Source organism: Acipenser ruthenus, chromosome 37, assembly GCF_902713425.1.
Source record: "Acipenser ruthenus chromosome 37, fAciRut3.2 maternal haplotype, whole genome shotgun sequence".
NCBI classification, from domain to species: domain Eukaryota; kingdom Metazoa; phylum Chordata; class Actinopteri; order Acipenseriformes; family Acipenseridae; genus Acipenser; species Acipenser ruthenus.
In genome coordinates this window covers 10,126,114-10,141,773 of record NC_081225.1, presented here as the reverse complement: position 1 = coordinate 10,141,773, position 15,660 = coordinate 10,126,114, and the positions used below count along the sequence as shown (strand labels likewise).

General features: G+C 45.2%; 1 protein-coding gene across 2 annotated transcripts; it reads left to right on the top strand.

Annotated features, from left to right (window-relative positions):
- The first annotated feature begins 531 nt into the window (after window positions 1–531).
- Window positions 532–15,144, top strand: LOC117397900 (drebrin-like protein B). Of its 2 annotated transcripts, XM_033996848.3 has the most exons (15): window positions 533–748; window positions 4,824–4,879; window positions 5,722–5,834; window positions 6,131–6,205; window positions 6,652–6,798; window positions 7,223–7,300; window positions 7,787–7,938; window positions 8,030–8,084; window positions 8,180–8,254; window positions 8,709–8,820; window positions 9,738–9,854; window positions 10,798–10,869; window positions 11,181–11,284; window positions 11,363–11,444; window positions 12,084–15,144. In XM_033996848.3, the coding sequence occupies exons 1-15, from the start codon at window positions 666–668 to the stop codon at window positions 12,224–12,226; spliced, it is 1,464 nt and encodes a 487-aa protein (XP_033852739.3). In that variant the 5' UTR covers window positions 533–665; the 3' UTR covers window positions 12,227–15,144. The 2 variants fall into 2 exon arrangements, with proteins under 2 accessions (XP_033852741.3, XP_033852739.3); XM_033996850.3 differs by lacking the exon at window positions 9,738–9,854 and having other exon boundaries at window positions 532–748.
- Window positions 15,145–15,660: the final 516 nt, after the last annotated feature.

Below are 15,660 nucleotides of genomic sequence, written 5' to 3'. Positions count from 1 at the left end.
TGGTGGAGCAGAGAATGAGATAGGGAGGCTGTTATACTCTCTGAACAGCCTCCCTCTGTGCTGGTGGAGCAGAGAATGAGATAGGGAGGCTCTTATACTCTCCGAACAGCCTCCCTCTGCTCTGTGCTCGTGGAGCAGAGGCTCTTATACTCTCTGAACAGCCTCCTTCTGCTCTGTGTTGGTGGAGCAGAGAATGAGATAGGGAGGCTCTTATACTCTCTGAACAGCCTCCCTCTGCCCTGTGCTGGTGGAGCAGAGAATGAGATAGGGAGGCTCTTATACTCTCTGAACAGACTCCCTCTGCTCTGTATTAGTGGAGCAGTGTGTGCTGTGGTTGTTGGTTCTGCAGTAGCAATACTCATGATAATTGTGCACTACACGTTCATGGCTCAGTATTTACTGTCGAACGGGGGAGATGCAGCACCTTTTTCAAAGGGTCTTACAGTAAAACAATATATATTTTAGCTAAGTTCTCCTCCAATCCTTGAGAGGGCACTAGTTTACGAAAAAATTAAAGGCTGCGTCGTGTTTTGCGTGTGTGTGTGTGTGTGTGTGTTTGTGCTCGACTATACTCGCTTCCTGTAAGTAACTGTCGAGTTCCCCACGTCTTCTGCAAGCAGCACCGACACGGAGGATTTGTGTGCAGAGCGCAGGCAGATAGAATCATGTCTGTGAACCTGAGCAAAAACGGAGCGGCGCTGCAGGCAGCCTACAATGAGGTGGTGGACGGGAAATCCAACACGAACTGGTAAGAAAAACAGCCGCATGCATGCAGCGCCGTTGCTCGCTCGCCCTGTTTTGTAGATGCGTTTTGCAGCAGTCAGTCAGTCAGTCAGTCGCATTCCTCACCCTCGAGTTATGTGGAAGGTCGGTAGGTGTATGTGGGCGCTACGCAGTGATTTCCTGGTTGAAAAATAAAACGTCGAATTTATTTTCTGTTTTTTATTATATATATTATTTAATATTTGATACATTTTTTTTTTTGCTTTATCATCTCGTCTGTGATGGTTCTGCCTTGGAAATTAATCATAAATAATGCAGCGAAAGAGTTTGCATTTTTAACATTAACTAGTAGAACTAGCTACTGTGTCCCATTTGCAATGTGGGTATATTTTATATTATACGCATTTAAAAAAAAAAAAAAAGTAGGAACAGAAATGCTATGTGGGAAATGGCTTAACTGATTTTGAAACAAAATACTTCCTGATTGAATTTTTTTAGTTTTTTGGTTGCAGTTTTTTTTTTAAAAAAAACATTTATTTAAACTAGCTACCGTCCAGCTGTTTTAATTATTAATACAAAAACATCGAGACGAATTCGGTTAGGATGCATTGTTGAATCTTCATCGTTGTTTTTTTTTTTTAAATGTTTTAACTGGTAACTATTTCTGCTTTAGTTTACATGTGCAAATATTGCTGTCTAGCCAGGTGAGCCTGCTGTACAATAACCTCAAATGAATGAATACGTACAAAAAACCGTAATAATAAACACACAGATACAACGAACTTGTAATAGCTGACGTCATGTTTTTGCTAATGTTTTGTTGATTTACCGAATAAACAATTCTAAAAAAAAAAGGGGGGGAGGTATTTATCAAAGGAGAGCGACGCGCTCCGCTTTATACAGTTCAAATCCCAGGAAAGTACTAGAATTTACTAATCAAGATCCGAACCCACCGAACCGAACCGCACAGAAACGCCCGACAGCACTGTCCAGCCCACGGATGCAACAACACCGCGTCGACGGCAAAGAATGTTTGTTTTGCATAATATAGGTGTTATATAAGCATTTAAGTTTGACTTCGACTTGATAGTGTTTTTAACCTGAAGTAAATGGCAGAAATAAACAGATACTGCGTACGTTACAGGGACGGAAATAAGCCTAGCCCTGTTTCATAGCAGTGTCACCCATTCCAGGTCGTACTATGAGTTTGATTAGCCCCAGTATGGAATAAGCACAGAGGAAAGTAAAACCAGGAACGGATCGAGCTGCTATGCAACGGAAGTCTTATTGCCATCCCTGCAATTCGCTGTTTGCTTGTAGGCAATTGAAACAGACTCTGTTTAAAACGGAATGTATTATAAACGCATAGGCATGTTGGTTCACACTGAATTATATTCAGTTCATTCGTGTATTTTTCTTTAAATACAGAGTGAGTGAGGTGGAGAGAGGGACCTGTGCAAGTGTGACTCCCCCAAACCAAGTAAGAGTGTGGAATTAAATCACACTCACTTAATTACAGTGTTTTCCTGTGATAATTAACCTCAATGTAACCGCATGGGGATAGTGCAGCCAGTCTAGTCTGGCAGCTTACAGTCTCTGTGTCTGTGTATTGCATGGAAGACTAGCTAGCATTAAAGAGATGTTTTTGACTAGAAGTCTTCCTCAGTGTCTGTTTTGCATTGATTTCTATATTTTTGGAACTTGTGCCTGTGTGATAAACGCTTTGTGAGGGTCGAAGCCAATTCAAGAGAGTCATGGTGTTCACCCTGTGGAGCCTAACAAGGAGAGTGACGATGGGTTTCCATGTGCAGTTTGGTTACAGTGAAATGCTGGGGTAACAGAAACACCTGCCATAACAGTGTCAACAGCGCGTGAAAGGCCTTCAGCACTTCCGTTGTTGCGCAATCAGGAATTTCTGTCTTGGAGAAGCACCTACCAACTGAGCATCTCAGCCCTCTCGCAGAGTCGGGTCAGGTCGCAGAATTGAAACAGGGAGATGCACGTTTTTATTGCAGATTTCATACAGGATAAAATGAATTGGTCAATCGTCCGTTTACACACAAGTGTGTGCTACATATAGCGTTCTGAGAATTACAAATAAATAAAGCTCTTCAGAGAGCTTCAGCTGTAAGCTTTTCTTTCTGTTTCTCTTTTGAGAAAAACTTCCTCAATATTGTATGATACAGCTCTACTCAAATCAGCCATATACTGCTGTGCCTTCCTCATTCCTCGCGCTAACGTGTGATACAGGAAAATCTTGTTTATTGTTTTAAAAAAAAAAAGATTTATCTTTTAACTGAAGGGGAATGTGTCCCTCGGCTGATTACACTTTTAATTAGGAGGAACGTTTGAGCTGTCGGCAGCAGAGAATTCAAAAGAAGACGGTCGACTTGAAAAATACATCCGATCTCTCTCAAAACAACCAGAAAGAAAAAAAAAAACTTGTGCAAATATTGTGTAATCAGTAATGCCAAAAATAAACCTACAGATGCCTTGATTAATGTTAAACTGTTACTTTCACAGTTCACGAACAAATGTAGGTATTTTTAAAAATTGGTTTAAAGCGAATGGCTCTCGTCTGTGGTTTGAACAGCTATATTAAGCTAAACCTCAACAGATCGTAGCGGTGCGTGGTTCTCAAAACGGAAGAGCTCGGAGTGGAGCCGCACCAAGCCTGGCTGAGATACTGCTGTGCACAGACCGGCCGTCTCACAAGCAGAATGGGTACAACGCGTGGGCTGCTGCTGCTGCTGCAGGAGCTTGAGGACCTGCTGAGCAAAGCAGCCTAGCGTGTATGTGAAGGTGGGCGAACGATTCCACCTTCTACTCCCTTTTTAAGGTGTTAATTACGTGTCATAGGGGGTGCCGATCCCAGGCAGGCGGTTCCACGGCGCATGAAACAGCGCTTGTTGGTGTTCGGCTGCATTTGCATGCTATCGAGAAACGTTCACAAACAGATAAGGCCTTAGTGGCGGCTACACTAAATACATGATAAACAAAGCCTTTGTACCGCTTAGTGAAAGGAGTGTAATGTTGGGTTAGTTGTTATTATTATATTTCTTAGCAGACGCCCTTATCCAGGGCGACTTACAATTGTTACAAGATATCACATTATTTTTTACGTACAATTACCCATTTATACAGTTGGGTTTTTACTGGAGCAATCTAGGTAAAGTACCTTGCTCAAGGGTACAGCAGCAGTGTCCCCCATCTAGGATTGAACCCACGACCCTCCGGTCAAGAGTCCAGAGCCCTGACCACTACTCCACACTGCTGCCCATAGTTTAGTTGACTCACTTTGTGCTTGCAGGGTCAACACAGGTACATCTCAACAGCGCAGCACCAATACGAAGAGAGACCGAAGCAAACCAGACTCAATAAAAATGAAAAAAACAACAACAACATCATTCCAAACAATTACTATACATCCAGAAATATATATTAAAAAAACTCTAAAGCGGTGTGGAATTCAATATGTTAGCGTAACATTATTCAGCAGCTTTCGCTAGACTTCATGAAGCAAAAGGAGTTGATTTTATAGGGCATGGCGGAGTAGGGGGAGGCAAGATGTAGTCCAGGGGTTTGCTGCAGGACTACATCCCCCAGAATGCCATGGGGTTGGAGCAGAGCCAGAAGGGGAATCACCTGGCTGTAGTTTCCTCAGAAGGTAATAAAGGAGGCAGGTGTATAAACCAGCTCTGAAATGCGTGCGTGGTCTGTGTGAAGGCTAAGCCCTGGGGAGAGACCTGTGTGCAGACCGTGACCGTGTTTTCATGAATAAATAGACAGGCCCCTCCCTGTTGTAATATATCTGGGCTCCAGCGTTCGTTTTACACAAGAAGACAGTGTGAACGCTCGTGAAAGTGACAAAGCTTACCCCACTTTGTCACAAGGGTGTTGTCAAACTTCTGGCCATGGCTGTAGCTGACTGCGGGACCTTCCAGATGTGGTTAAGCATAGTCAGAAGCAGCTCTAACCATGAGGCTGCACCGTCTCCCTGTACAGTGACCACTGTAGTTTATGAAGCCTGACATCTGTATTTCGTATGGATATTTTGACAGCAATTTAAATGTTTACCGGACACGTGTTCTTTTCTCCAGGGCGCTGTTTACGTACGAGGGGAACAGCAATGACATCCGACTGGCTGAGAAAGGAGGTGAGTGGAGCATGATGTGGGAGAGGGAAGAGGCTGGACACAAAATTAGAAACACCCGCCATAACACTGTCAATAGGGACTGGGCAGCATCCTCCCTACAGAACGGGTATGTCCTGTCGTAAACCCCAGCTCAGACCTCGACGACACAGACCTGTACTGTCAGGCTGTCTGCAGTTTGTCACATTGAAATAATAATAATAATAATTAATAAGTATAGCAAAAAGACTTGTTCTGACTGTATCCGGATACTGTGGTGGCGTGCCTTCGATTTGATATTTGTCGTAGCATGTTCCAGAAGAAAAACGTTGTGCTTCTGTCAGAAGTATTGTGTTAAAACCCGCGTTTCACTGTTCTAAACCCACAGCCTGACGCTTCAGACTCACTCAGAGATTCTGCTAATGACACAAGCATGCAGACCACATCCTTTGGTAAAGGAAATGCATCTACAAAAACAATTCCATAAATCTTAGCTATTGGGCCCTTTCATTAGCTACATGGTCGGCCTCAAAAGTGCAGTTTTGAAAAAGCACACAGTGCTTGAGACGTGTTTTTATTTTAAAATATACTGCTGTTCGGTTAAAGGAAGTTTCAGTTTTCTTTGCCCAGCGTAGCAGCAGATTATGTTTTATCTGCAGTAACTGATGCTTCTTTCAAAACTGGACATGTGGTCTGTATGGAAAGCATACAGTGCAGCTGTTTTGTGAGCTGCAATTCAACAAAACGTTTTGAAAACGCTTAATTCAATAACTATATGGCTTGTGTGTAACTGGGGGAAAAACAGTTGTAATGCCGTCCCTTATGCATTCTGCATTTTACTTGCATTGCATTTTACTGTGTTTCAGACGGAGGTCTGGAGGAGATGGTGGAGGAGCTGAGCAGTGGGAAGGTGATGTACGCTTTCTGCAGGGTGCAGGACCCCAACTCCGGCCTGCCCAAGTACGTCCTCATCAACTGGGTATGTATGGAACGCAGAAGGGGGTGCGGGACGCTGGACTGCGTGTGGAAAGCTGGGGGAACATGAAGGAGCTTGGTTTGAGGAGACTAGGTTTCAGGACAATGCACACCAGGGGAGACGTTGGGGTTTGATATAGGAACCTCACGCTAGCTTCCTGCTCTGGAACCAGGTTTCAAGCCTGCTGCAAAAGAGGCTTCATGTTCCCTCAGCGAGTTCAGATTTCTGAGCTGTCTGGCTCGACTCTGTGTGCGATTGCTCCAGACTGATCCGGTCTGCTCTGTGTGCGATTGTTACAGACTGGCGAAGGAGTAAAGGATTCCAGGAAAGGACTCTGTGCCAATCACGTCACCTCCATGGCCAACTTCCTGAAGGTACCGTCTGCCAGACACGCCCACAACAGCAGGGTTCTACTCTTTATACAGATCAACGGGAGTCAAGTTACTCCACCAACTAGATAGCTGAACCTACAGCACAGGAAGTGACCAGCTACTAGCAAGCTGCAGCCACCTTTTTAATTTATAGAGCTGCATTTGAATTAAAATACAGAAAAGCTAGCTAAGAACCAAAATTAAGATGACAAGGTAAGAAAAGGGATTTCAGGACCTCGGTCCGCACGTCTTTGAAGGGGAACAGTGGGAATGTTGCAAGGAGATGGATTTTAAAGGCAGGGAAGCGTGATCATGTTGGTGCTGGTAATGGATCTGAAAGCCAGGGTTAGTAGTTTGTGAAGCTTGGAAGAGGATGGGTTTGAAAGGTAGTAACGTCACGAGGTGAGGATGTGCTTTGCCCCTCTCCAGCCCTGTCCGTCTCTCCTCAGGGCGCTCACGTCACCATCAATGCCCGCTCCGACGATGATGTGGAACCCGAGGCCATCATGCAGAAAGTAGCCAAGGCGTCCGGGGCCAACTACAGCTTTCACAAGGAGTCGAATCGTTTTCGGGACGCCGGCCCCCAGGGGCCTGTGGTGAGTGCTACCCCGCAGGTGCAGGGAGGGGCCCGTGCACACGTGTAGAAATGTCACATGTTGTATCCGTAAGAGGTGCTCACTTTACACGAATGGAATGCAAAACTCAAAAAAATAACTTCTATACTTGAAACCTATCCTTGGAGCAGTTTAACACTGCTCTGGGCACTAGGGGCCGCTAATTCAGAGCTTAAACGGTAAGTCAAGATCAGAAACGTTTCGTTTTAGTGAAAACGTTTATCCATTGTCCAAAAAAAAAAAAACACAGTGTGCTGGCCAGTCTATTTAAATGAAACTACAACACTGCACAACTGTGTGTCTACCAGACTACAAAATTTCTTTAGTTAAACTTCAATACGTCTTCTCCCCCCTGTCTGCATGTGTGTCTGCGTGTGTGTCTGCGTGTGTGTGTGTGTGTGGGTAGGGCTCAGTGTACCAGAAGACCAATGCCGTGTCTGAAATCAAGCGCACCAACAAGGATACCTTCTGGGCACAGACTGAAGTAAGTGAGCTTTTCCAGCCCTGCAGTGGGAGGTGGAGATAACAGCCATGCGCTGCAGAGGGAGGTGGAGATAACAGCCCTGCTCTCTAGAGGGAGGTGAAGATAACAGCCCTGCTCTCTAGAGGGAGGTGGAGATAACAGCCCTGTGCTGCAGAGGGAGGTGCTCAGGAGTCCACATTAAGAATGCCTGAGAGAAATAATTCTAAATGACTACACTTGTTTCATGCAAAAGTATTTCTGAATCTTTTAATAGAGCGCAATTAAAACACAGCAAACCCTGCTTAATATCACTTCAGTTATTAGGGGCCCGGGAAATTCACAGTATTTTTTTTTCTTTTCGCAAATGACAATAAAAAAAACCCAGTGAATACACAGAATTTGAATGCATTTCTTAATGGCCTGAAGCGGGGGGGGGGTGAGGGTGGAGCCGGGTGGCCATCGCTGGGTCTCTGAGCTCGGGGGGTGTAACGGGGCCTGTCTCTGCAGAGGGACGAGGAGAAGCGGCGCCTGGAGGAGCGGAGCAAGGACATAGAGGAGCGAGAGCGGCTGGAGCAGGAGAGACGAGCCCGGGAGCAGCAGGAGGTGCTGGAGAGGGAGAGGAGAGACAAGGAGAGGTCCAGTCAGATCGACCAGCAGAAGTGAGTTACCCAGGGGCGCCAGGGAGGTGGGGAGGCATGCCTCTCGTCCAGGCTGCACTGACCCTGTGCTCTTCTCTCTCTCCACTGGCAGGGTGCAGCAGCAGCAGCAGGAAGCGGGCAGCCGTGAGCAGGAGACGCAGCAGCGGGTGAGTCTGGCATTGGTTCTTGGTTTTCGTCTTTTTATCTGGAAGTTTGCCTCGGTTTGGCTGTTCTACTAACGCAAGCTCGTTGCATTTCCCAGGAGGAGTATGAGAGGGAGCAGCAGGCTGCACGGAGGCCAGGCCTCCAGCGAGGTGCGTCTGTGGAGAAGGCAAACGTGAGTATTTGTGCTCAAACTGTGGCATCCGCAGTTCCGTCTTTTGACCACCAGATGGCACTGTGAACTCAAAACAAGCACGCTTGTGTAGTGTTAACTCAAGACTGTCATTTGTTTTTTTTTGCAAAAAGTTGAGGGTACTTGAAGGAATCTGAATTGCTTGGTTTTAGTTTTGTAAAGACCGTTTAACAACCAGACAGCAATCGGGGGAGGCTTTATTACTTAAATAACAATTTAGAAATAGTAAAAGAAACTAAAGTCCAATGTTTTCAGCGATTCCACTCAGTCTTTCTGAAGGTCTTCTAAATGTAGCACTGTTCAGTGTTCAGTACTAAAGGAACATCTTAAATACAAATTCTTTCTGTGTAGTCGTGGGGTGGGGGTCCTGCAGACTGCAGGAAACGCTTTGCATGTTTCCTTGTATGAAACGGCAATGCCCCTCGTTGTCCTGCAGGAGGCAGCCTCGCTGATCTCCCAGCGCTCCCAGAATCCCCGGGACATGTTCAAGCAGAAGGAGAGAGCCATGGCCAGCGAGCCCAGAGACTCCCCAGACAGCCCGCAGCCAGGTGAGTGAGCGGGGACCCCCAGTGCATTGCGAGGAAACCTAGATCATGCAAAGACAGCCCGTGAATCCCACCTTTTAATGTAGGCTCCTGGAGATCGCCCCCTGCTGGCCAGGACACTCATTGAACTCAGCATGTGTGGAGTAGTGGTTAGGGCTCTGGACTCTTGACCGGAGGGTCGTGGGTTCAATCCCAGGTGGTGGACACTGCTGCTGTACCCTTGAGCAAGGTACTTTACCTAGATTGCTCCAGTAAAAACCCCACTGTATAAATGGGTAATTGTATGTAAAAATAATGTGATATCTTGTAACAATTGTAAGTCGCCCTGGATAAGGGCGTCTGCTAAGAAATAAATAATAATAATAACTCAAAGCAGACACCTGCAGGTCTGGCTTGTGTCCACTAGGGGCCAGTAACGCACCAACATCCACTATCGGTCTTTCTGATCTTCTATTGCTTAGGTCGTTATTTGCCCAGTTTGCTAACAGGTGTGTAATGATTCGCTGTGTGTCGATGAAGAAGATTCCTTTAAAAATAACGACTTCGAAAGAAAAGGATTAGACAGAACACACATGCATAAGAAATTCTATTGAAATGCATTTGAAAAATGCTGTTTTGTTTTTTTTTAGCCCTTAATATTAATGTCTATAAAGAAGTTTCTTTTAGTTTGTGTTTCTGTAAAGATTGCAAAATATGTTTTTAATGCATGCTTTTATTCTTCTTGTTTTGCTCGCACAGTTACCCTGTGTGAGTGCGTTGCTGTTTCTCTGTCTAGCTGCTAAGCTGGGAGAGGTTTGATGCCTAACTCTGTGTGTGTGTGTTTGTGCTGCTGTGATCAGGGTCCATGCTGCCATTGCCTCCCGTGTGTCTGATGGCCTCTCTCTCGCTCTCTCTCGCTCCCTCTCGCTCTCTCTCTCTAGGAAAGCTCAGGAGCCCCTTCTTCTCCAGACAGACCAGTGACTCGGAGCCACCCCTGTCTCCCCATCGCCAGGCCTCGCCCCTCCATGCCACACCCGCCTCGCCCGTGCACGCTGCAGGTCTGCCGCCTGTCTGTTTGCATGCTTCCCAGGGACGGCAGTGAGACTCCCGCTGCATAGCAGTGTGATCCGCTCCTGGTTTTACTGTAATAAGACACACCTGAGCTTGTTACCTATTTACTGGGGCTTGTAGTAAGACCTGGAGTGCGTGAAGCTGCTATGCAATAGGAGTCTTATTTCCGTCCTTGCTGTCTGTGTTCAGTGAGGGGGCCCCCAGCCTCCTCTGTCTGTCTGCTTCCCCAGCAGAAGCTTGCAAGTTTGCAACCCCCTGTCGCACCTGCAGCTGTGGCCAGATGGACAGACTCACTTGACCTCCATATTCTGATCTCAATAACCAGAGCTACAGAAGTCCTGAGCAAGCTTCATTACATTTCACTAACTAATTGCGCTTCATGAAGTCGACTGAAACCTGCTGAATAATGTCACGTTAACATCTTATTTCTTAGCAGATGCCCTTATCCAGGGCGACTTACAATTGTACAAGATATCGCATTATTTTTACATACAATTACCCATTTATACAGTTGGTTTTTTACTGGAGCAGTCTAGGTAAAGTGCCTTGCTCAAGGGTACAGCAGCAATGTCCCCCACCTGGGATTGAACCCACGACCCTCCGGTCAAGAGTCCAGATCCCTGACCACTACTCCGCACTGCTGCCCCCAATCTTGAATTACACACAGCTTTGTAGTTTTTTTTTTTTTCCATTAAAAACATTTGTCATTTCAGAATCTAACATGAAATACTGTGCTGCTATTGCGGCTTCCGGCAGACTATTTTTTTTTGCAATCTAATTTTGTAGTATCTTCGATTTTACGTGGGGCAAAACGTTTGGCCCTAGCTGTAGCGCAGGTTAGCGGAGCGTTGCTCCTTGTTTTGCATGAACATCTAAGCACGGCAGCCTTGCCGTTTCCAGAGGACTGACTGTCCCTTTGTCTCCGTCCAGTGCCCAGCGTTATGGACCAAGCCCGCTCCCAGTATGTAGAACCTGAAGATCCAGCACCGCAGGATCTGAAAGGTGGGTTCAGCTCATCATCTCGTATACTGGAGACCACAGTCTGTATCTAACAGGGCTGTCACGATCGCTGTGTCTCTGAATCACAGATGGTTCTTTGCATGAAGAATAACTGTGTAGTTGCTGTGAATTACCCTCCTGCTATGTTTTAAAGAAACCGTGCAGCTCTCTGCAGCGTGTGCTCAATCGTTTACCGGAAGCAAACTGAACCAGCTGTCAGGTTGTTGCTTCAATAAAACTCTGCTGTATTCTGTTTTGATATGTTTGGTAATTCACAAACTTGCGACTGACCCTGTGCTTTGTTCCCGCTCCAGAGAAGAGCATTCCCATCCAGCGCGAGCCGAGCCCCTCCGCGGACCTGTACGAGGACGTGGGGGGACAGGAGGAGCCGGAGAACCTGTACGAGGAGCCCCCCCAGGTGGGACCCCGGTCCGGAGAGGAGAGGGAGGGGGGTGCAGTGGGCTGCAGTGTGACCCCGTCTCTTTGTTTCACGCAGGTGGAGGAGGCGAGTGCAGTGTCAGAGGAGCCGGCTGCTTTGAAGGGGGTGTGCGCGCGGGCGCTGTACGATTACCAAGCTGGTAGGTGTGCCACTCTGCAGCTCATCCGGCTGGAAAGCCAAACATTTTATCCTCCTTTTTTTTTTTTTCAATCCAGTCCTGTGTTAATGTCACCCTCGGGCTTATTATTATTATTATTATTATTATTATTATTATTATTATTGTTATTTATTTCTTATCAGACGTCCTTATCCAGGGCGACTTACAATTGCTACATAATATCACATTATTTTTACATACAATTACATTATTTTTTACACATTATTTTTATATACAATTCCCCATTTATACAGTTGGGTTTTTACTGGAGCAATCTAGGTAAAGTACCTTGCTCAAGGGTACAGCAGCAGTGTCCCCCCACCTGGGATTGAACCCACGACCCTCCGGTCAAGAGTCCAGAGCCCTGACCACTACTCCACACTGCTGCCCCTTATCATTGAAATGTCCCGAATGACAGAATATAACGCAATGAGAACTCACTTTGGTTATCTCTGTACAGAATTTGGATGAGTCTGAATGATGCTAAGTATAGTATAGAGAAAACACAGTTGAATTGATCTGTAAATACTGCAACGCAGGGAAACAGTCTACGCATGTCTCAGCACCGCTGTGGGTGTAGGGTTAGTGGTTTTAATGATTTGATTTATTGATTTCTTGCAGCGGATGACACAGAGGTTTCCTTTGACCCCGATGACATCATCACAGAGATTGAAATGATTGACGAGGGCTGGTGGCGCGGCTACGCCCCGGATGGGCGGTTCGGAATGTTCCCAGCCAATTACGTGGAGATCCTGGATGCCTGAACACGCCCCCACTAACCTGAAGACCCAATCACAACCCGCCTTCATTAACAAAAAAAAAAAAATACAAAAAAATTATTATGTTAGTTACTCTGGGACCACTAACAGTAGGCAGTAACTTTTCATAGACCGGTCCTCGGGGAAGCCCTGATATTCTAGAATAATGAGAACCGATTAAACCATAGCCATGGCTGCCCTGGGGACCGCATTAAATGTAACACCTGAGCATGACAAAGATAACAATTGTATGGCTTTTAAAACAGCGTCCTTTCTTGAATATCAAGCTTTATTGAAACCATCGAAATCTAAAAACGGACTCGATTTGAGACGGGTTTGCTTCTTTCTAGTTTTTAGGCTGCGAAATTGTTTGAGTTCTCTCAGAAAAAAATGGCTTTGGATTAAGAGCAGAGCCCCCAGTCTCTAGTCTGTGGATAGGAGGCACTCTGTTTTTAATGGCTTCATTCCTAGTTAATGAATGAATAACACAGCTAACAAAGTGTCTAGTTTCGACCTTTCTTAAACAGGCGTTGGGACGTTTCTCTCCTAGATTAAGAAGCTTCTTAGTTTTACTCCTTTTTTTAAAAAATCAATTAGCGACACTTTCCCTGCCTCCCCTATCATTGCGTACCCCAGCTTTTCAGTTTGTGTTGGTGTTTTGTTACTTCTCGTCTTATGAGAGGTATCCCCAATACTTTTTAAAATAAATGTGTGCAGACGTCCCCGCTTTCTGAAACGCAGACCAATTTGAAAACATTCCAAAAAGGAGACTGTATAAAACCCATACAACTGTTATTTGCTCCTGGATAAATAAGGACTTCTGTAAAATACATACGGACATCAATGAGGATGAAAACAAGCTCATTGGTCACCAGCGGTTGATGCTATTGATTGCCTATCCCAGCTTGTAGCCAATCCTTGCAGAGTTCCTGGTTTCTGGGGTTCTGCTATTGGCTGTTGGTGATTGTAAGAGACATGAGGTCACGCACAGCTCCCTGAGTTTAAACACGGTGAAGCGCTCTGTAATATCCATTTTAATCATGTCTGGTTGCAGACTGGGTTGAATAGCATGGGGAATGGGAGTTCTGATGACAAAACGCTGTTGAGTTAAACTGACCACTGATTTTACCTTCAAGCGTTTTCAGTCCTAGTAAAAACAAAAGTCTAGCCAAAGAAATTTGTTTCTTATCCCCTGAATTTTTATCTTTTTTTTTTTCATTGGGACTAAACTTTGGAAAACCAGTTTCGCTACCATTCCGATTTAAATGTGAAAAGGCTGGGGTGGGGGGTGGGGGGGTTAGAGCATTTTACAGCACCCTGGGCTGCACTGACCGCCTGTCTTTATGGTTCCTGTTTGATGCAATCCGGGCGGTGCTGTAAAATTCTCTACATTGAAATGCAGCTGTGGCTTCTCCCCACGGGGTGCAGATCGAATCAGCCTTTGTACCTGGGCAGGGAGTGGAAGCTGAACACCCACTCCACGCCGTGCCTCTGCTGTTTCTGTGCACTCCTTGATGCTGTAACTCTGAAGGCATGCCAGAAAACAACATGGGGTCTGCTTGGTTTTGGTTAAAAAGTGAATGCTCTAATAACACCTGGATATCGCGTGTGCGTGTGTGTGTGCGTGTGTGTAGAGGTCTCAAATGTGCAGCTTTGCAAGACACCTGATCTCGCAAACATTGATATTTTGAAACCTGACCTCTGGTACCACACCAGGTAAAATAAAGTACACCGTTTGCTTGTGTTCCCCTCCAGGAAACCTTGCACTTCCTGTGTCGTTTCACGCCAGCAAGTGTCTTCAGGGTCAAAGCATCTTCCTGGCTGCAGAGCGTGTCAGTCATGAGGGGAAGCCAGCTGATTGGTTATTGACAGGAAAGGCAGCCCTGAATGGGGCGGGGCTACCGTTTCACTCTCCAGATGACCCAGGAAGTACAAGACTCTCTGAAAGCAGGGCTTGCAAACAGATTTCATTTAACCCCGTGTAGTTCCAGATGCCAAGTTTTTAAAATGAAAATGCATGTCTGCTTAAACATTGTCTTTCAAAACTTTTGAGACCTGCACAGGGAATGAATGAGCGTGATGTGGAGAATGTAAGGGCTTGTTTTGATTGTCACTTTAAGGGTTAAACATCCACATGCTTCAGTTTAGTTCACTGCCAGTACTAAACGTGTAGCCCTTTGTTTAACAGTTAAAGAGCTGCTAAATGCCTTCAGCGTGTTGCTCAGTTTTTCAGCAGATTCTGTATTACTTACTAAAAGGGGAGCAGTTTTACACTCCTTGCATAATTACCTGGAACTAAATTGTCAGCCCTTTGTATTAAATGCAATTTAATAGGATTCAGATGCACTACAGCGCCCTCTGGCGGGTGGTGATAAAACAACTCCCCAGTAGATCGAGTCCTATTTTTTGAACTGATCCAGTTTGAGAAGTAAACAAAACAAGTGTGCCTTTTCACGGAGACTCGCAACGAATAGATTCACAGCTTCAGAGGAATTTAGAAATACGGAAAAGAAAACCTTGTTAGTTCAGTGACAAACGCTTCGACCGGAAGGCTTTCTCAGTGTGGTTTGAGGTTTATTTTACTGTGAGAGAGACTTCTAGTGAAAACGTTTTCCATTGAATTGATGGAGTTTCAGTATTTCTAAATGTAGCGCTATTGAGTGATGGACTGTGTATATTGAAGTCTCCACTGGGTTGAGGTGATTTAGGATTCCAGGTTGTCTCTGGATCAACCAACGAACAAACACGAAGTAGTGCAGAGGTGTAGATAATTAAACGCTTAATTCTTTGTGTTATCCCAGACCCGTGCTGGAGGGAGGCTCGCTGTGTGAAATCTGCACATTGTGTTTTGAAAAATGAAAGAATAATCAAAAATGACTAGAGTTGCCACTTTGAAAATAAAATAAATCAATCGATCAAAGTTATGCATCTTTTGTGTGTCTGTGTGTCTTGAATACGATGCACGGTTTTGCTTCTATCTAGATAACTGGTTCACCAATTGCGATTAAACTTTCTTTAGCGCGAGTCATGTAGCGTAAGTTGGGAGGTATCTGTCTGTCACATCTACAGCTGAGGCCAAAAGTGTTGCAACTCTGAGAATTTTAGGATTGGGACAGACATAAATAAATTGAACATAATTTAGATATTTAACATCATGTAATAAAAGAACAAAATGATATCGCAAGAGTCGACCGGAAGCCGTAATAGCAGTGCAGAAGTATTTCATGATAGCTTTTGAAATGTCACATTTTTCAATTTGTGTCAGTTCTTCATTATGTCGGGCAACTCCAAAGCGGCGTGCAATTCAATATGTTAACATTATTCTACAGATTGCATTCGACTTTAGGAAGCAGAAGTAGTTCCTTCTATAGGGTGATGCAAAACATTTGGCCACAGCTGCAGAGCACCGCTTGCTAAAGAAGCTTCCTAAGGACTTCTGT